The following is a 20279-nucleotide window of genomic DNA, read 5'->3' as shown; positions in this document are numbered from 1 at the left end:
GAGGTAGGACCTTTAAGAGGCATTTAGACCATGAGGTCTTCACTATCATTAATACTGTTAACATGGGATAGTTTAGATTCTGCAGGGTGGGCCCCTGATAAAAGAATAAGTATGGCCTCATTTTCCTTATCTTGTGCATGCTATCTCACTGTGTGATGCCTTCTGCTACAGGATGACCCTCACCAGATGCTGGTGCATGCTCTTGGACTTCCCAACCTCCAGAACCATGAACCACATAAAGTTCTGTTCTTTATAAATTACTCACTTTGCAGTATTTTTTTATAGCAGCATGATATAATCTGGTATTTGTCCCCATTCAAATCTCATGTTGAATTGTAATCCCCAGTGCTGGAGGGCCTGGTGGGAGGTGTTTGGATCATGGGGATGGACCCCTCATGATTTGGTGCTGTCTTTGAGACAGTGAGTTCTCCCAAGATTTGGTCATTTAAAAGTGTGTGGCATCCCCCACTCTACATACTCTCTTGCTCCTGTTGCACCATGTGACATTCCTGTTCTCCCTTTGCCCTCTACCACAACTGGGAGCCTCCTGAGGCCTCCCCAGAAGCAGATACCACTATGTATCCTGTACAGCCTGCAGAACCACATGCCAATTAAACCTCTTTTCTTATAAATTACCCTGCACACACATACACACACACACACCCCTTTGCAGCAAGATGAATGGAACTAGATATTTCATTATCCTAAGTGAAATAACTCAGAAACTGAAAATCAAATACCACATGTTCTCAGTTATAAATGAGGGATAAAAAATGGATGGGTACACATGGACATAAAGATGGAAGTAACAGACAGTGGGGATTCCAAAAGGGGGGAGGGTGGGAGACAAGGGTTGAAAAACTACCACTGGGTACTATGTTCATTATGTGGGTAATAAGTTCATTAGAAGCCTAAACCTCAGCATTATACAATATACCCATGTAACAAACCTGCACCTAATGTACTCCCTGAATCGTAAAAAAGACCTTCTTCCAAAAGACATGAAAATGGCCAAGGTGAAAAACGCTGAAAACCATTAATTATCAGGGAAATAACAAAAAGCACAATGAGAAATCATTTTATACCCACTAACATGGCTAAAATAAAACTCAGATTATAAATGTTATCGAGGATGTAGAGAGATCTGAAACCTTACACACTGCTGGTATAACAGTCTAGCAGTTCTTCAAATGACTAAACATAGTTACCACAGACCCAGCAATTCCACTCCTAGGTATAAAGCCAAGAAAAAAAAATGAAAACATACGTTTATACTTGCACAGGAATATTTATAGCAGCATTATTCATGTATTAGTCCATTTTGCATTGCTATAAAAGGATATCTGAGACAGTAATTTTTAAAGTTTATTTGGCTCACAGTTCTGCAGGCTGTACAAGCATGGTACCGACATCTGCTTGGCTCCTGGGGAGGCCTCAGGAAGCTTTTACTCATGACAGGTGAACAGGGAGCAGGCATGTCACGTGATGAGAGAGGGCAGAAGTGACAGCAGGAGCTGCCAGTCTCTCTTAAACAATCAGCTTTCAAGTGAACTAAAATAGAGCAAGAACTCACTCATAACAAGGATGGCACCAAGGCATTTATGAGAAATCTGTTCCCATAACCCAAACACTTCCTAACAGGCCCCATTCTCCAACACTGGTGATCCTACTTCATGAGATTTGGAGGGAACAAAGTATCCAAACTGTATCAATTCATATTAGCCAAAAGGTGGAAACAATCCACATGTCCGTCAGTGGATGAATGGATGAACAAAATGTGGCATGAACATATAATGGAATATTATTCAGCCAAAAAAGGGAATACTGATACATGCTACAACATGAATGAAGCATGAAAACATGCTAAGTAAATGAAGCAGATGTTGGTACCATGCTTGTACAGCTGCATAACTGTGAGCCAAAAAAACTTATAAAATACCAAAATACCACATTTTGTATGACTGAATCATTCATATGAAGGTCAGAAGAGGGAAATCTATCTATAGAGAAAAATTAGTGGCTGCTTACGGTGGGGGTTGGGGGGAAATAGGGAGGTACTAATTGTAGGTACCTAAACCTCATAAACTAACAAAAACTGTAGTTTATGAGGTTTACAAAATGTTCAAATTGATTGTGGTGATGGTTGCACATATCTGCAAAGATATTAAAAACCACTGAATTATACATTTTTGTTTTTGAGATGGGGTCCTCGCTCTGTTGCCCAGGCTAGATTACAGCGGTGCGATCATGGCTCACTGCAGCCTGGACTTCCTAGGTTCAGGTGATCCTCCGCCGTCAGTCTCTTGGGTAGCTGGGATGACGGGTGCATGCCACCACAGCTAGTTTTTATATTTCAAAAAATAGAGACACGGTTTTGCCTGTTGCCCAGGGTGATCTTGAATTCTGGAGCTCAAGATCTGGGGGCCTTGGCCTTCCAAAGTGCTGGGATTACAGGCATGAGACACCACACCCGGCCAAATTATACATTTTAAATGGGTGAAGTATATGGCACGTAAATTTTATTTTAATAAAGTGGTCAAAAGTAACAAAATAAAAGGCATATGGATTTGAAAGAATGAGATAAGAGAGTCTTGCTGTGTAACCCAGGCTGGAGTGAAGTGGCGCAATCTCAGCTCACTGCAACCTCCACCTCCTGGGTTCAAGCAATTCTCCTGCCTCAGCCTCCCGAGTAGCTGGAATTACTGGCATGTGCCACCACCCCCAGCTAAACTTTATATTTTTAGTAAAGATGAGATTATGCCATGTTGGTCAAGTTGGTCTCGAACTACCAACCATGCCAGCCTGTAGTTTTTGTTACTATGTAAATAGGCCAAGCATGGTCACTCAGGCCTGTAATTGCAGGACTTCGGGAGGACAAAGGGGGGCAGATCATCTGAGGTCAGGAGTCCAATTCCAACCTGGCCAAGATGGTGAATCCCCGTCTGTACTAAAAATACAAAAATTAGCCAGGTGTGGTGGCAGGTGCCTGCAATCCCAGCTACTAGGGAGGCTGAGGCAGGAGAATCACTTGAACCTGGGAAGCAGAGGTTGCAGTGAGCTGAGACCGCACTATTGCACTCCAGCTCTGGCAATAGGAATGAAACTCCATCTCAAAAACAAAAACAAAACTACAAAAACATTAATAAAAGCAAAGACCTAAATAAACAGATATCCAGTCATCCCTTGGTATCCACCCATGCTCCAGTCCCTATTAGAAAATGGCATAGGATTTCCATATAATCTATGCACATTCTCGTGTATCCTTTAAAACGTCTCTGGACTACTTAGAATACCTAGTACAATATAAAAGCTGTGTCAATAATTACATGTTATTTACATTTGTATTCTTGATTTTTTGCTTTTGCAATCTGGGGTTGGTTGAACCCTTGAATACAGATGGCTATTGTTTCCACCGGGAGATTCCACACAGTAAAGATGTCATGTTTCCCTAAGCTGATCTATAGGTTTAATGTAACTCCTATCGAAACCTCAGTAAGACTATTTTTTTTTTTTTTTACATAGACGAGCTTTTTCAAAAATTTACATGAACAGGAAAAGGAAGAACAGCTAAAACAATTCTGAAAAATAAAGTAGGAGAACCCATCACTCTACCCAATAAGGCCTGCTTTACAGCTACAGTAATCAAGAATGTGATATTGGCAGACAGATAATATAGATCAACAGTACAGAACAGAAAATGCAGAAACAGACCCATATGCCCAACTGACTTTTTACAGACATGCAAAAATAAAGTCAATGGGAGAGGATGGCCTTACAACAAATGGTTCTCGAGCAACTGACGTCGAGGCAAAACCAAAAATATGTCTTACAAAGCCCTCTCAAGACTGATAAAAGAGAAAATGCAATTACAACACAGGCAAAAGGCATGAGAAGACATTTCACCAAAGAGAATAGATGGCAAACAAATGTCTATTTACCAACTTATCAGAAAGAGATGAAAGATGGTAGTTTAGAAAAACACACATTCCATGTGACCTGGCAGCTGCACTCCTGGGCATCTTTACCCCAGAGAAATGAAAACTTACACAAATATCTAGACACAGATTTTCTGGTTACTTTATCAGTAATAGTGAAAACCTGGAAACCCCCCAGATATCTCCCCTGGGTTAAGGGAGGATACGGGTGTTACAGCCACATCACAGAATAAAGCACAACACAGATGAACTACTGATACATGTAATAATTTGAGAATTCAAATTTTCAGAGAATTATGCTAAGTCAAGAAATACAATTCCAGAAGTCCACATCCTGATTTTTATGTGACATTCTTAGAATGACCAAAGACTTGCAGCTGCTGGTGAAGGATGAGGAGGGGGTGAGTATAAAGGGCAGTGTGAGGGCCCTTTGGAGATGGAAATGCTTTCTGCTTGACCTGTGCTCATGTCAGTATCTGGGTGTGACCTTGCACCCTACTCTGCCATGGAGGGAATCACACATTATTTCTTACAACTGCATAGGAACGTGTAATTATCTCAAAATAAAAAGGCAGGGGCCCCGAGAATGAGCTTTTATTTCCTTGGTTAGATACATACCAGGCTCTCCTGAACTGGCTCCTTCAGCTCCTCCGTCTCACCCCTGCAGGTGCTGTGCATCCCCCTCTAAGACCTAAGTTGCTGCCACACCCTGAGCACTTGTCCTGGCTGTCTCTTATCCTTGGGATGTTCTTCCTCGATTCAGAAGTCACCTCTGGCAGCTCTTTCCCCTCCCACTGGGTGAGGGACCACTCCTGTGGTAGCCCTCGAGCCTGTGCAAACGACAGGGACCATGCTCACCTGTGCCTGATGGTGCCCAATGCAGCCGGGACAAAGCTACCTGAATGCTTGGGTGAGTGGCCAAGCGTCAGAGCAGTAACTTGTTCTTTTTGAGTAAACAGCCTAGGATGGGGAGCCTGCATTGCTGAGGGCAGCAGGCTTCTCCACTCTCAGCTCCACCCCACTGTCCCGCTCTCCATTCTGCATGGCTGGAGGTGACTCACAGTCCCAGCTGCTATTTAGTCAGGTCCTGCCAAAGGGTGTCTCTAAGCAGAGGCTGGAAGGTAGAAAGCCTGTTGCCTCCCAGCATCTGGTGATCCCTGCAGCAGTAGGGAGGCGGTCAGAGCCCTGTTTGGGCAGCCAGTTCCTGTGATGACAGCACAAGACTCTGGTCAGGGTGGGGAAGACTGCGATGGAGTCTGGCTCTTGGCATTGTGGTGTCAGCCAAGTGGGATCTACTCTCCCAAGTGCTTTACATCACCTGTCACCACATTCTGCCAGGGTGCCTTTCACTCACCTAAGCATGAGACTACAGACGGGAGAAAGCCTCCCAGGTTGGCTGTGGTTCAGTAGTCACAGGTCCATCAGAATCCCCAGCCATGCACTGAAGCTCCTCTTCCCTGGAGGTTCAGAATTCCAGGACTCCACCTCTCTGCTGGGGCTGACCCAGATCCCTACCCAAGAGGCTGGTACATATGTGCATATGTGAATATGCACACGTGATGAGAAGCTGGGAGAGAAAGGCAGGTGACGACCCAGGTTTGTCCCTAAAGCAGCCCTCATGGGCTGTGCGTGGTAGGGGAGTGCAGACAGACAAGTGCTGACAGTGTGGAGGGTGACAAAGCCTGGGAAGGACCCCGGGGTCCAACACCAAAATTAAAAATTTATTACACACAAGAGGATGCTCTGTCCCTCAGAGCTGCTGGCCGCCCTCCCCACTCTGGCTAAGGTCCTGCACAGAGGTTTGTCCTCAAGGGTGACACTTCTTGCCCGCTCACAGCTAGACCTCCGGCAGAGTCAGCCCCCAGACATGCAGTCCAAAGCACCAGCACAGGTCACTTGGCCAGCTCCTCAGACATCGCTTTGCGTATCTTGTCCTTGAGGTAGGCCCCTTTTTGCCACTCAGACTTGAGTTCCAGCCACTCATAGAATGGGACCTAGAGGGAGGCAGGGGAGAGACAGGTCATGTGGGTAAGGAGATCCCTTCCAGTCAGTGGCTCTGCCTGCTTGCCTGCTGCCCTCACATTGGCCCCTCACCCCACACCTCTGGTGACCAACAGCTCTGCACACCTGCCCCTTGGCCTCCAAGTCCTCAAGGCAGAGCTCATGAACCGAAGACAGTACGGGTGGGGACAGGCCCTCGCACCGTCCGTGCTGGAGGGGGTCTGTAAACCACTCAGAGGCCCAAGAAGGGCTTCTGAATTTTAAATAGTGGATAAAAAACTCACAACAACCCAAAGAAGAAAACTTGATAGAACCCTTCTGTGGCTCATGAAGCCACACATTCATTCACTGGCCCTTCCCAGGGAAGCTGGCCCCCTTTGGTCTTAGCCAAGGTCTCCCAGGCGTGAGACCAGAGTCAGGCCCAGGACCTGTGTCTTTCTGCTCCTGCCAGTCCCACTGATCCTACTTGTCCCGAGAACAGGCCCTGACCAAGGAGGCAGAGCAGCTGCACTCAGAATATCAACAGCTGTGCAGCCTCCTGAGCTTCGAGCTGCTCATCTATGAATGGGCCCTACCCTGCCCACCTCCTAGGCTGAATGAGGAGGTTTGGAGGCCTTTCTGGGTTCACCCATGGGGTGAGATGCTGGGAAGGTTTGAGGGGAGGCTGCAGCAGCTAGGATCCACAGTGAACTCCCTCCCTGGGCTCCTAGGAGAGGCCTGGGGCCATGGGCGGGGGAATGTGTCTATACCCGCTGGCTCTAGGCTGGTTTTGCTTCCACCTGATCCCCTCTCCAGCATGGGTGGGGGATCCACCCTGTGCAGTGACCACCTGCCCAAGAGGTACTCACATCCACTATCAGGAAGCCTGCAGCCAGTATGTGTCGCCGGGCCAGGACAAAGCGACCCAGTAAGTCTTTGCTTCGGCTGTTGAAGTTGGGGAACTCCCACCGCAGGAAAGCTAGCCTGGAAGGAAGAAGGGGTGGCTGACAAGCTTCCACTCTCCCAGCCCCTCGGAGGGGAAAGAGGGAAAGCAAAGAATACACAGTCCAACAGCCACGGTGCCCCCATGACGTCCACTAGGGCCATGGCCAACAGGTCCCTGGCCACCTACCTCTTAGCCCCTGGAGGTGGTGGCTGGCTCCCAATTGGCTGGGCAAGGTGAGGTGCCACAAAGTCCCTTAAGGGCAGAAACTGGCCGTCACTGTCCAGCAGCACCTCAGCATCTGGGGAAGGGGTGTGGGATGAGAACACGTTGGGGGACATTCCTCAGAAACCCCCCACAGGAAGGATGAACAAAGGTGGGGCTGTGGGGGCCCAGGCTGACACTCTGCAGCTCTCTGGGTCTGTTCTTGCTGCAGAGGGGGGGCGGGTTAGAATAGCCCTGTTAGACTCAGCCAGTGCCAGGCCCTCTGTCAACCAGGGGGAGCCCTCACCCAGCACCCAGCCGTACTGCGTGGCCACCTCGAGGCTGCCCCTGTCGGTGCTCCCCAGCAGCCCCTTCAGTGTCTCCTGCAGCTCCTTTTGCAGCGGGGTCACCTTCCTGTCAAGTGCCGACAGCCTAGGTGCCACAGCTGAGGCTGGCAGAAGGGGACCCGAATACTCGGGGTGCTCCAGCAGGGCAGTGGCATTAATGTGCAGCAGCTTCTGGAAGATGTTCTGATCCTTCTGAGACTCGCCCCCTAGGGGACAAGGAGAAAGAAGAGGGAGGTGGGCCTAGGGCCAGGAGGAACAGAGATGGAGAGACTCTGGATGGGAGGGCAGTGGCACCCCTACACACAGTCCCAGCCCAGTTCTCTGGGTCAGGAGGCAGCAGAGTTACGGTCTGCTGGTCACCCACAGGCAGGGGATAGGGAGCAAGGGTGATGGAGAACCCTGGCCTCCCTCTGCCCCAAATTCTTACCCGGCACTAGGGAGACAAGACCAGGCAGTTTCCCAGTTTCAGTGGTACTAGGGGCGGGGGGCTCACCTAGAAATTGGGTGTGAAATTTAGGGTGAAGGACGGTTTGCAGCTCTGCCTCCTGTGCCTGCTGCAGTACACACAGGGCCCACACCAGGTCCACCTGCAAGGCTGGCTCCAGGCCCGCCAGCTCTGACCCCAGCTTCTCGTGTACCTGGGCAAGGATAGGGTGCGGTGGAGAAAGCAGGCTCTGCTTAGGGGCTGCAAATAGCCACAGGTGAGCCATAGTCCATGATGAGGTCTTGACCTGGTTGGGATGAGGCCAGAGGAGGCTACTGGGGAACAAGAGGCAGAACCCTGGTCCTTGCTGAGGCCTGGAACAATCCTGGACTTGAAGGTACCAGGAATCTTTCTCATGCCCCAAGACCACTCTGGACAGCAGGAAGAGTGCTGCCACATGCTGGCATTTGATTAGGTTTACTATAAACAACCCACTGGCAGGAAAAAAAAATCCCTTCTCCCATAATGTCTCCAAGTGGGCACGGGACAAGGGAAGAGGTGTTTCTGGTCCTCTGAGAGGATGAGAGCATCCAAGAGGTGAAGAAGCCCTCCCAGGTCCTAGCTGGTTTTTCTCAGGACTGTGGAGGCAAACCCCTAATGGAATCCAGGGGTCACATCCGGCCTGCTGGCCTCTGTGGCCTGTCCTGAGGTTTTCATACAGGGGGCTCCCCCTCCCACCCTGAGCTGGGGCACAAAGCAGGAATACCCACTGGAACTTCTGAGCAACAACAGGGCATTAAAAGGAGCAACAGAGGCAGGACCCCCCCAGCACTGCCTGGCAGGGGAGTTAACCAGACAGTAGGATTTCATGTTTGTCCTCAGTGATCCCTCAGACACCTGACTCCAGTCATCTACCTCTCTCTGCCCTCCCTGCCATGCAAAGCAGCCCCTTCCCCTCTACCCAGCCCAAGCTGATCCTGAGCCATTAGCTGGTAGGGGAGGGTACGGGTCAAGCAATGGGAGCCCAGAGGCTGTACCAGGCTGAAGAACTGATCCTCTTGGTCTGGATGGAAGTTCAGACGCGCAAAAGCCAGGAGCATGCTGCACAGGTGGGGCAGGGGGATGTCCTGTGCTCTGTTCAGGAAGTGCTGGGTGGGTCAGAGACAGCAGAGGGACAGGATAAGCTCTCTGCCTGTCTTCCCGCCCAGCTCTGAGTCTGAGGGGAGCCTGCATGGCCAGGGGCAATGGCAGGACCCTCCATCCAGGCCCCAGGAGCTGTGCCAACCACACAGGGGGACTTACACAGGCCCAGACCCCCCTTCGTCCAATAGCAACTACACACAGAGGCTGGGGATACCTAGAAACTGCTTCTTTCTGATAAGGGCTTTAGAAATACTCCCCAGCCAGTAAACTTAGTTTAGACTGGTCACACATAAACCTAAGTGCAGGTATCATCTTTCTTTAGAGTTCTACTTCAGTGGGGTGGGGTCAGTGATTCAGGTGACAGTTCTGAGTGGATCCTTAGCCTCACTGGCCATGCTGCTGCCTGCTACAGCTACCCCAACACGGATGGAAGCACTTATGATGGTCAGTGAAAGAACAGAGGAAACAGTTCTCAAACGCTTTTTTGAGAATTGAACAGCAGCTCTTTAAAAACAAGCCAAAATGCAAGAAACATTTTGCCCCAAGTGAGCATTTTCAGTCTGGCTTTGCTTTCCTGACTAAAGCAATGGTTCTCAGCAGATGTCCAGGAAGCCAGCTCCTCTCAATTGAGGCCAGGCATGGAGAGCGCCCCCTGAAACCCAGCCATCCTCAGTGATTTGAGGCCGGTTGGGCCAGGCCCTGGACCCTGGAGTTAGACCTGGCTCACCTGGGCAAAGGCCTCAAACAGGGGCAGGTTGAGCCACTTGAGTAAGGCGAAGGACTTGGCACAGCGGGCCACCTCACCGGAAGTCAGGTTGGGTGCGAGGGACAGCAGGTCGGCGGCCAGGCGCTGGCACACCTGGGTCTGGTGAAAGTTGAGTTTGCCTTCGGGACAGAGCCGATCACAGGATTTAGCTGGGGAGGGTCAGCAATCACCCGCCAGCCCACCCCACCTCAGCCTCAAGGTCTAGATGCTTGGTGTCTGTAACCAAATTTATCCCTGAGCCTGAGACACAGGAACAGGGCCCATGAGTCACAGTGTTTTTGTGGCAGCCTTCTGGGCCAGTGCCTACCACATGAAGGAAAGGCACTGAATTTGACACGGCTGCAGGCATCTGCAGGGCCAGAGCTCCCCTTTCTCCACTGTTCTGTCCAAAGGCTCACCATAGGCGTAGGCCACGTCCAGGAGCACACCTTTCGTCAGATGGAAGGGCTTCTGCACCAGGTGGTAGGAGATGGCCCGCAGCAAGGGCACGGACCGCCGACTCTGAGCTGCCAGCACCATCAGCACCTTCCGCAGCTCGTCGGGGCCAAACTGCTCCACTAACTCCAGGCACTGTCAACCACAGCCGCGCAGAGGTCAGCTCAATGGCCTGAGGTGGCGGGGACGAGCTGGGGGCAGGGGTCCCATGGTCCCATCCAGTGCAGCCCCTGTGAGACAGCAACTGGGCCTGAGCTGACTAAATAGGCCCTCCTTATCCACCCCAGGAACCCTTGGACCTGGAACAGTGTCCACAGCCAAACCTATCCCCAGGTCCCAGAGTGGGTGACCCAGGGCCCATGAGCTGTGGAGCTTGCTGTGGCAGCCATCTGGGCCAGCCCCCGCTGTGACAGGAACGGGCACTGAATCTGACTTGACTGCAGGGCCACAGCTGGTAGGGGTTAACACATCTCTAGGAGAGTTCTAGTCAGAAGCCAGGCCTGGGCAGTACCTGTGTTACTTGAGGAGCTGCCTGCCGTGTCCCCATCTCAAGATCATGAGATGGGGTTTGGGGGAAAGATAAAGGTGCAATCAGGAAATCGCTTGTGTTGGGAGGAGTGAGTGGTGCTTGATGAATGCAGCCACAGGGCAACCTTCTGTTGCAGCTCCAAGCCCTCTGGTCCTGCACCATGTGAAGCCTGAGGCTTCAGACAGAAGCTCCCCGGGCTCTGATCCCAGTGCATGCAACACACCCCTCTGCAGATGACTGTTACCTAAAGAACAAGCCCAAAGCCCAGGAGAGGCAGGCTGGGTGCCACCTGCTTTCAGGCTCAGTACCTTGTCTTCCAGGCGGTTCATCAGTGACTCCGAGAGGTGTCCCACCTTCATCATGATGGTCACTAATGTGCGGCCATCTTCAATTTCTGTCCAGCGCCTTTCCAGGTGCATGAGCAGCTCAGCAAGCAGCTCCTTGGAGTGCTGCTTCTGTGAGAGAGTGGCACAGGAATCTGCCAGAAGGGCCAGGTGCTTGTACTTGAGCCTCCGCATGCGCCAGCGGACCTCCTGCTCCACTGACTGCAGCTCCTTGGAGGTCTCGGGGAGGCCCAGAGCATAGAGGCTCCGCAGCAGCCTCGGGAGGGTACCATGCCAGACAGAGGATATCTAGGCAGGGAAAGGACACAGGAAAAGTGACGTGGTACTATAAATCCTGTGTGTGAGCTGGAGGCTGCTCTTTGAACCTCATTTCATGGGTGTTTACTATAACCCTTCGGAGAAGACAGTATCAGTTTCCCACTCTGTTCAAACAGAGTGGGAAAACAGCCCGGGTGCCTGGCTGCCCCTCACAGCCTTGCTCAGCCTGAGGCTTTGGTGCTTGGTGTCTGTAACCAAATTTATCCCTGAGCCTGGGACACAGGAACAGGGCCCATGAGTTACAGTGTTTCTGTGGCAGCCTTCTGGGCCAGTGCCTACCATGGGCAGGGCAGGCAATGAATCTGACATGGCTGCCAGGCTACCTGCACAGCCAGAGCTCCCCTCAGGCACAGGCCACATCCAAGGGCACAACTCTGAGCCCGATCCTCTCAGCTCCAACAAATAGCACATTTCTGCTCAAGGTAGCCGAGGTCATTTGCAATTGCTAACAAGCCAGAACTGAGTGGCAAGAAAAAGTCTCCAAATTTCTCCCAATGAAGCTTTGACCTCATGTAGCTGATTAAAGAGAGACCACACTCTTTTATATGGTCCTGGCTACAGTTCTGTGTGGTGGGCATGCAGACTTGAGCTGCAAGTACAGCTGTCAAGTCAATGGAAGAGGTCAGAGAAAAAGTGGAGCCTGAAGGATGTGACTTGATGGCAGAGAAGGTGGCACTTAGGCTTGCTAAGATCAGTTTTGTTACCATTCATGACTTCTACTTGCAATGACATTATAAGTTTTAGGTATTAAAAACACTGGCTTAAGCCAAGCAGATCATCTGAGGTCAGGAGTTCGAGACCAGCCTGGCTAACACAGTGAAACTCCGTCTCTACTAAAAATACAAGAAATTAGCCGGGCGTGGTGGTACATGCCTGTAGTCCCAGCTACTTGGGAGGCTGAGGCAGGAGAATCGCTTGAACCTGGGAGGCGGAGGTTGCAGTGAGCCAAGATTACACCACTGCACTCCAGCCTGGGCGACAGAGTGAGACTCCATCTCAAAAAACAAACAAACAAACAAACAAAAATTAGCCAGGTGTGGTGGCACACACCTGCAGTCCCAGCTACTCGGGAGGCTGAGGTGAGATCACTTGAACCTGGAAGGTAGAGGCTGCAGTGAGCCGAGATCGTGCCACTGCACTCCAGTCTAGGTGACAGAGTGGGACTCTATCCCAAACAAAACAAAACAAAAACAAAGAAAACAAAAAGACAAACACTGGCTTTTCTCCAGTAAAATAATTTATTTTTGAGTCAGAGAAGCTCCAACCCTTAAACTTTTCTCCAACAAACCAACCTCGAAGTTTCTGGCAATGTGAAGTTTCTTAGGAATGCAACTGCTGCAAAAGCAGAAGTCCCTGCAGAGCAGGCGCAGGGCTTGAGTGAGCCACCACCTTTACCCTCCAGGTACGTGGCACCCAAGCACGCCAGCCCCTCAATTGCCTGCAAAGGGAGGAGCACCCCGGGAACAAAGGTCTGCAGGAAAGCCTTTGACATACGGGCAAAAAGAACCGTGGTATCACTAAGCCCTGCCTGCTCCCAAAAGCAGAGGCCTCCTGAGGATGACCAAGCTGCTGCTGCCAACAGCAGTGCCTCTGAACAGGCTCTTACTAAATGCCAGGCATCCTTCTGTGTGCATACCCCTATGAGACACCAACATCCTGTGAGAATCATCAGCCCCACTGCACAGGTAAACAAAGGTGAACTTATTTCTACAAAGTCTGACAGTAGTTCTGGGTCTGGAACCTGCACCACAGCCTGCCCTCTCTGCTGGTGCCTGCTTTGTTTCTGAAGAGGGTAACTGCTGTTCACAGACTGTTGACATTGCGGAATGTCAACATGGGTGGCTCTAGAGCCCTTTGGCCCCAACTCCACTGTCAAAGAAGAGAGCAGATGGTAAAACAAGTATGGCTCTGTCCTTTCTTCCGCCAAGTCTCTCAACACTGACCTCTCAGGCTCAGTCTCTTTATCTGTTAATGAGAAGCAGAAACCACACCTACAACGAGGTGAGCTAGGAACAGAGAAGCTGCTCTCTGAAGAGCTGGGGAAGAGGGAGAAAGTACTGGGGCAAATTCCAATCTCACAGAAGATATGCGTGTCCACCTTTTGGTTTCATGGACAGCAGGAAAATCTTTGAAAAGAAAGCTGTTATCACATTGCAGACACTTGCCTTATAATTTTGTTACAAGGTTCGGTCTTGTATCAAAAGACTTGCTTAAACCATGTGTAAGAGTCAATAAACAACAATTAGAATTATAGCCAAATAAAAAGGGGGTCCTAATTAAGTTCATTTTAGGAATTATATCCTCAGCAAGAAATGAACATGTACTGTGACCCCAGTACACACAACACATGCAAATATATACATACTTAACTAAAACCAAAGTTCCATGAGACATTGATTCCCCTTACTATGTGTACTGAATTCTAACATTTTTCTATACTACTTTAACTCATTAAGACACAGCTGGCCACAACCCACTACACTGATTATAATCTGCAGCTTGAAAAACACTCATTTAGTGCAACTCTTTCCTTGGTTAGTGCCTTTCTCTTTGTCACACCTGACAACTGGAAACGGTTTCAGTGCCCGAGCACCTCCCTTCCAAGGCAGACCAAGGAGGGCCAGTTCAGTCACAGCAGGAGTCCGTGCTTTTTTCCTGTACGTGGAGCCTAGGGAAGATTCTCTAAGACGGGAGTCCCTCACAGTGAGCAGAAACTGGCTTCTGTAGTCTGAGTTCTCCCCTGCTCAGTGCCACACAAACAGGTCTTGTTTCCTCTCTCCCTGGTCATCCTTGGAGGGTCTGAACATGACTAGATCATGCCCACGGCTGTCTCAAGTTTCAGGGACCTTCCATCAATCATGCTGCATCTCCTTTGGCTTCAAGAGCAGTGACCTGCTGTCAGCCAGAGCAATACAAGTCAAGACTGTATGGTGAGGGGAAAAGCACCCAAAGAACTGAGAAGAACCAGCCTCGCTTCTTTTGTTTCTATTACTAAGCGTCTTGGTTGTCTGTCTGTAAGAGGACAGACAACCAAGGATATTGCCCAGCAATATTTACCTAACAGGTCTCTTGTAAGGATAAACAAAGAGAAACCACAATAAAGCACTTTGAAATTTATAAAAAAATAAAAAATATCACAAGACATGCAAGGCCCCTGTCCATGCTTAGTAAGCACTGGCTGCTGTGGACGCCAGCATCTCTGGCTGTGTTCCTCTTGCCCATGCTCTCAGACAACACAGTGCCACCCACCTGACTGTTGAGCTGACGGAGAAGCTGCTGAAAGCGGGCATCCTGTATGAGCGAGGCCTTGTCTTCTGGCTTCTCGAACAGCAATTGAGAGAGCCGGATAAATATGAGGGCCGCTTGATTGTTGTTCAAGTGGTGACCAGCATCAAGGAGCTCCAGGAGCTCCTCTGGCCTTTTGGCGTTCTTGATGAGCTGGTCTATATGGTTCTCTGGGTAGAGAGTAAACACTTTTTCATTGTCCACCAGCTTCATCATGGAACTTGAGAAGTGGGAACTGGGTGAGGTGGCTGAGGAAGTCAGAGTCTTATGAGCTACCCTGGCAAGTCTCAGTTGGCCAATTGGAGCCATGGCAGGGGCCAGACGAGCAGCTTCTCTCAGGAGGCATGTGCATTGCTTTACCAGGTGAGCCGCCATGATGTCCTGGGTGGCAAAGAGACAAGACTCTTAGCAAGTGATTCCAAACCCTGAAGAGGAAAAGGAGAAGGGGCTACTACAGGGGCAGTTCCTGATTTACAAACCTGACTAATGAAACGGAGTCAGAGCCACCCTATCTGTAAAATCAGCCTTCCTTTTCTGACAATCCATAGGTATGTGATAGTATTTTCTGAAGTAAAAAATCTCACAGGATTTTTGTTTCAGTACAGAATGTCATCAAATATCAAAACTAAGGAGCATTACAGCCTGGGTGGGAGGGTTTTCATCCTGTTTTTAATTTGAAATCACCTAGGATGTGGTTCAACAATTCAGATTCCCAGGTCCTGTCCAAGGCCTCCTAAATGGGCATGTCTGCAGACTGGGCCCAGACAGCATTAATTTTTTTTTTTTTTTTTTAATTTCAAGGGTAACCAGAATTAAGAATTACGGGCTTGGCCAGGCACAGTGGCTCACGCCTATAATCCCAGCACTTTGGGAGGCCGAGGTGAGTGGATCATTTCAGGACAGTCAGGAGTTCAAGACCAGCCTGGCCAACATGGTGAAACCCCATCTCTACTAAAAATACAAAAATTAGCTGAGCATCATGGTGCATGCCTGTAATTCTAACTACTTGGGAAGCAAAGGCACGAGAATTGCTTGATTCTGAGAGGTAGAGGTTGTGGTGAGCCGAGATTGCACCACTGCACTCTAGCCTGGGTGAGGGAGCGAGACTTCATATCAAAAAAATAAAAGAAAAGAAAGAAAAGAAAAAAGAATGCCTATCAGAGATAGACTGGATAAAGAAAATGTGGCACATATACACCATGGAATATGTGCAGCCATAAAAAAAGGATGAGTTCATGTCCTTTGCAGGGACATGGATGAATCTGGAAACCATCATTCTCAACAAACTGACACAAGAACAGAAAACCAAACATCGCAAGTTCTCAATGAACAATGAGTGTTGAACAATGAGAACACATGGACACAGGGAGGGGAACATCACACAATGGGGTCTGTTGGGGGGTGGGGAGCTGGGGAGGGATAGGAGGGAGTGAGGAGATTGCGGAGGGATAACATTAGGAGAAATGCCTAATGTAGGTAATGGGGGGATGGAGGCAGCAAATCACCATGGCATGTGTATACCTATGTAACAATCACGCAAGATCTGCACCTGTACCCCAGAACTTAAGGTAACATTTAAAAAGAAAAGAAAAAGAAGTAATGGCTTAAAGAGACAGTGGGGGCACATCTAAAGGCCGAGCAGCCCCGTCGCTAGGATGCTGCATGGAAGCCGAAGCCGTACCTCCCGCATGGCCCCTCTGGCTACCTGGGCCCCTCAGATGAGAGCTGCGCCCAGGCCAGCACCAGCACCCCCCTCTGCAGTTGGCTCTCCTGCTGCTGCGCCCCGCCAGCCAGATCTGCTGACCCAGATGGCAACCACTGCAGCTGGCATGGCTGTGGGCTCTGCTGTGGGGCACACACTGGGCCACGCCATCACTGGGGGCTTCAGTGGAGGAAGCGATCCTGAGCCTGCGAGGCCTGACATCACTTACCAGGAGCCTCCGGGACAGCACAGCAGCAGCAGCCTTGCTTCTATGAGATCAAACAGTTCTTGGAGTGTGCCCAGAACCAGGGTGACATCAAGCTCTGTGAGGGTTTCAGTGAGGTGCTGAAACAGTGCCGACTTGCAAATGGATTGGCCTAATCAAGAAGTTCAAACTGGAGAAATGGAAAACCAGCTCTCATAACTAGGTTAACTTAATATAAAAATTTAACTAATAGTGAAGGTGTAAAGTGTAGCCATCAGTTAAACCTCTCCTGGCATTTCTAGCTTCCTTGCTTCAGAATTGAAATGGAAGGGGGTGTTCCCACTCTGTAGAATTTGGAGCTGGTCAGATGTTTGTGTGGCCTCCTTAAACTAGCTGTTAGGATTTTATACTTTGTGAGTTAATTAGAATAAAGTGATTTTCTTCCAAAGAAAAAAAAAAAAAAAAAAGAGAGACAATAGGACAGGATACTTTAAATCAGAATGATCCTGGAAAATCCATAACACAGAATTCACATTCCCAAAGCCTCTCTGGATATTGGAACACTGCAGACATAGGCGTGAGCCTCTTGAAAACAAGACAGATGACATCAGTAAACTACTAAAACTCCCCCACCAAATTTCTAACAGCAAAAATTCCAAACCATTAAGAAGCACTTCATAACATGGCCCAGAATAATTTTCTCAGTCTTAGCCTTGTCTGCCTCCCCACAACACAAGCCCCCATTTTAAATAGGCCTAGCACTTCCACTCCACCCTACAGGGCTTGATATCCGGGTCTCCTCCTCCCGCTATAAGGCCCTTTAAAACACATCTCATCTTTCCAAGGCTAAACACAATGTTGCCATCTCCACTAATTCGTTACATATCACCTTAATGCTCCTTTTAACAATTCTATCTAGCTCCTTAAGGTGATTAAATGACCCAAGGGCAAGCTAAAACGTTCACCTGGGCCTCATTTCTGCCAAAGCAGAAAGTACGTTTGATCTTTCTCCACTTCCTGAAACTTGGTATATGGACAGCATTTTATTTTTATATGAGGGAATTACTGCAGCTGTAAAAAGCTTAGTCTATCTCCACATAAAGGCGGGGGAGGGGAAGAGGGCTCAGAGAGGAGGAGTATTTGCCCAAACGCAACATCTACCACTTCCTGTGTCTAAGCACAGTGGAGAAACCTTTCCGACTTATTTTTTGAGACAGTCTCTCTCGCTCAGGCTGGAGTGCAATAGCGCGATCTGGGCTTACTGAAACCTCCGCCTCCCGTATTCAAGCGTTTCTCCTGCCTCAGTCTTCCAAGCAGCTGGGATTACAGGCGCGCGCCGCCAAGGTTGGCTAATTCTTGCATTTTTAGTAGAGACGGAGTTTCACCATGTTGGCCAGGCTGGTCTTGAACTCCTGACACCTCAGGTGATCCACTCGCCTTGGCCTCCCAAAGTGCTGGATTACAGGCGTAAGCCACCGCTCCCGGCCTCCTTTCCAATTATTAAGGGAGCCCCGAGGGTAGTTTAGCCGAGTAAACGGAAGCCCAGAAGCTGGGCTGGGGTTTAGGCAAACAGCAATCCAAAACCTTGGTTCTAAACTGCAGAGAGATAATAGCTTGCACTAAGTCACAAAAACTGGCTCGCTGGGGTCATGAACGGTCAACAGGGGTGGTGTCTTCCAGGCCGGGACGCCAGGATTACGTGAGAAGAGGGGAAGTCCCTGAGCACCGGCAGGCCAGCACGGACAAGCGACCACCACACCCCACCGCATCCCAGGACCCCTGACACCTTCCCAACCACGCCTGTGTGCCTCGAAACCCACGCTCAGCCGCCCCTTCTTCCCGTGCCACAAGACCTACGCCGCAGGCACCACCGCTGACCTCCATCCGCCGCCCGCACTGTCCCCGGAAACACGCGGTGCGGCGCGGCGCGGCGCGCTTCCCTACGTCACTCTGAGCGCCGGCGGAAACGAGAGGAGCCTCGCACCGCCCGACCGGAAGCCACGCCTCCCGCTTCCGGCCACCTCTTTCGGCGGGTGCCGACTTTGCTGGGGGCGCAAATGGCGCGGTGAATGATGGGAAACTTCTAAGGTAAAGAACCTAGGAAGGAAGGCTTTGATTGCTCTCCTGCCAGTAGTAGCCCATCCTCATCCGGAGTGTGGGAGACGACCCTTTGTTATCGGTGCTGTCCCCCCATTCCTCCCGGCTTGCGTAGACGTAGGAGAGCTTCTAGGGTAGTGAAAGACTGGGCTGGTGGGGTGGGGATAGGCGACATTGGGGCCTGTGGGGGCTGGGAGGGCGAGTGAGTGGAGACCGGAGGACTCCAGAGGGCCCATTTGCAGCTCCAGCTGAAGCTCTTCTTGAGGAAATGCAGGCAGTTTGTCTAGATCTAGGACTTTTTTTTTTAAATCCGTTCTAGAATTCTGGATTTTTATGTGCAATTTTCCTGATTTTCAGTAGTGATGTTTAATTACAAAATAATTAAAGTGCGGGATAGCCAAAACAAAATGTATCTGGGGTCTATATATGGACTTGATTAATTTTACTTCCAGCACAGCTTATTTTCTGTGGAGTTAATAATAACTTTGGCTGGTTACTGTGGCTCACGCTTGTAATCCCAGGCCTAGGCAGGCGAATCACTTGAGGTCAGGAGTTCGGGACCAGCCTGGCCAGCATGGTGACACAACGTCTCTACTGTGCAGTGAGCAGAGATCTTGCCACTGCACTCCAGCCTGGGTGACAGAGCAAGACTCTGTCTCAAAAAATAAATAAATGAATAAATAATTACTTTGGTTTGTGTTTGTAAACTAAAAATAAAATTTTAAGCCCCCAACCTCTGAATGGATCGCCTGTTGGCCGAGGAGACCCCAGAGAAACCTCAAAAACTGAGTTCCCAGCCATTCTGGAAAGGAGGTTGAACACCCTTTCTTATAGCTTCTCCTTTTTGGCATTTGGACAACTGACTGGAATTAATGTTAAAATAGAGATCATAAAACTGACAAAACAGACTTTGTGGAAGTAAGATATCAAATTATGAACAAGACCTGAGGCCATGCAAGGCAAAGGCTAAGTCAAGCTTGCAGACCATCAATCTTGCTGAACAGGTCTTTTTTTGACCCAGTGTATTGCTGGGTGACCCATTGTATTGCTCTGCTGACTCCAAGTTTTAGACAGAGCCTCCCTGTTTTAACCAATTATAAATTAAAGAATCCCTTAGTCAAGCTGGCTGAGGTGGGAGGATCACTTGAGGCCAAGAGTTCAAGACTAGCCTGGGCAACGTAGGGAGACCCTATCTATCCCAACCAAAAGATTCTCTCTCTCTCTCTCTCTCTCTCTCTCTCTCTCTATCATGTGTATAACTATGTATTTGAGTCCACCTATAACTCTTATGTATCTATCTATCTAATCTATATGTCTAGTGTGTATATATCTATGTATTGGAGTCCACCTATAACTTGTAAGCCCCCACTTCATGACCTCCAGCATTTTGGGGCCAAACCAGTGTATACCTTCCACACATTGATTTATGTCTTTGCCTGTAACTCCTGCCTCCATGAGATGTATAAAACTAAACTATAATCTGACTGCCTTGGGACCACTTACTCAAGGCTTTTTGGGTTTGTATTTTCCTGGGACTGTGGTCACTCATTGGCTCAGAATAAACCTCTTTTTTTTTTTTTTTTTTTTTTGAGACAGAGTTTCGCTCTTGTTACCCAGGCTGG

General features: G+C 49.4%; 1 protein-coding gene, 3 non-coding genes and 1 pseudogene across 12 annotated transcripts; 1 reads left to right on the top strand and 4 right to left on the bottom strand.

Moving 5' to 3' along the window:
- Nucleotides 1–5593: 5593 nt before the first annotated feature.
- On the bottom strand, nt 5594–18825 carry TBRG4 (transforming growth factor beta regulator 4). Of its 9 annotated transcripts, none has more exons than XM_017524580.1 (11): nt 18439–18825; nt 14618–15078; nt 11015–11338; nt 10141–10312; nt 9704–9861; nt 8871–8981; nt 7903–8047; nt 7370–7615; nt 7048–7159; nt 6785–6899; nt 5594–5929 (listed from the first exon to the last, which is right to left on the bottom strand). In XM_017524580.1, the coding sequence occupies exons 2-11, from the start codon at nt 15026–15028 to the stop codon at nt 5828–5830; spliced, it is 1896 nt and encodes a 631-aa protein (XP_017380069.1). In that variant the 5' UTR covers nt 15029–15078; nt 18439–18825; the 3' UTR covers nt 5594–5827. The 9 variants fall into 9 exon arrangements, with proteins under 9 accessions (XP_017380069.1, XP_017380068.1, XP_017380064.1 ...); XM_017524579.2 differs by having other exon boundaries at nt 18418–18534; XM_017524575.2 differs by having other exon boundaries at nt 14618–15034; nt 18418–18499.
- Nucleotides 9953–10086, bottom strand: LOC119470560. Its single transcript, XR_005199474.1, has one exon. It is a non-coding gene; the product is annotated as a small nucleolar RNA SNORA5 (small nucleolar RNA).
- LOC119470562 lies at nt 10483–10619 on the bottom strand. Its single transcript, XR_005199476.1, has one exon. It is a non-coding gene; the product is annotated as a small nucleolar RNA SNORA5 (small nucleolar RNA).
- LOC119470561 lies at nt 11551–11684 on the bottom strand. Its single transcript, XR_005199475.1, has one exon. It is a non-coding gene; the product is annotated as a small nucleolar RNA SNORA5 (small nucleolar RNA).
- On the top strand, nt 16294–17008 carry LOC108301441 (annotated as a pseudogene).
- Nucleotides 18826–20279: the final 1454 nt, after the last annotated feature.

This window comes from Cebus imitator, unplaced genomic scaffold (assembly GCF_001604975.1).
Source record: "Cebus imitator isolate Cc_AM_T3 unplaced genomic scaffold, Cebus_imitator-1.0 Scaffold34, whole genome shotgun sequence".
NCBI lineage: Eukaryota > Metazoa > Chordata > Mammalia > Primates > Cebidae > Cebus > Cebus imitator.
Note: the sequence above shows the minus strand (reverse complement) of the source record. Positions and strands in the feature narration are given on the sequence as shown.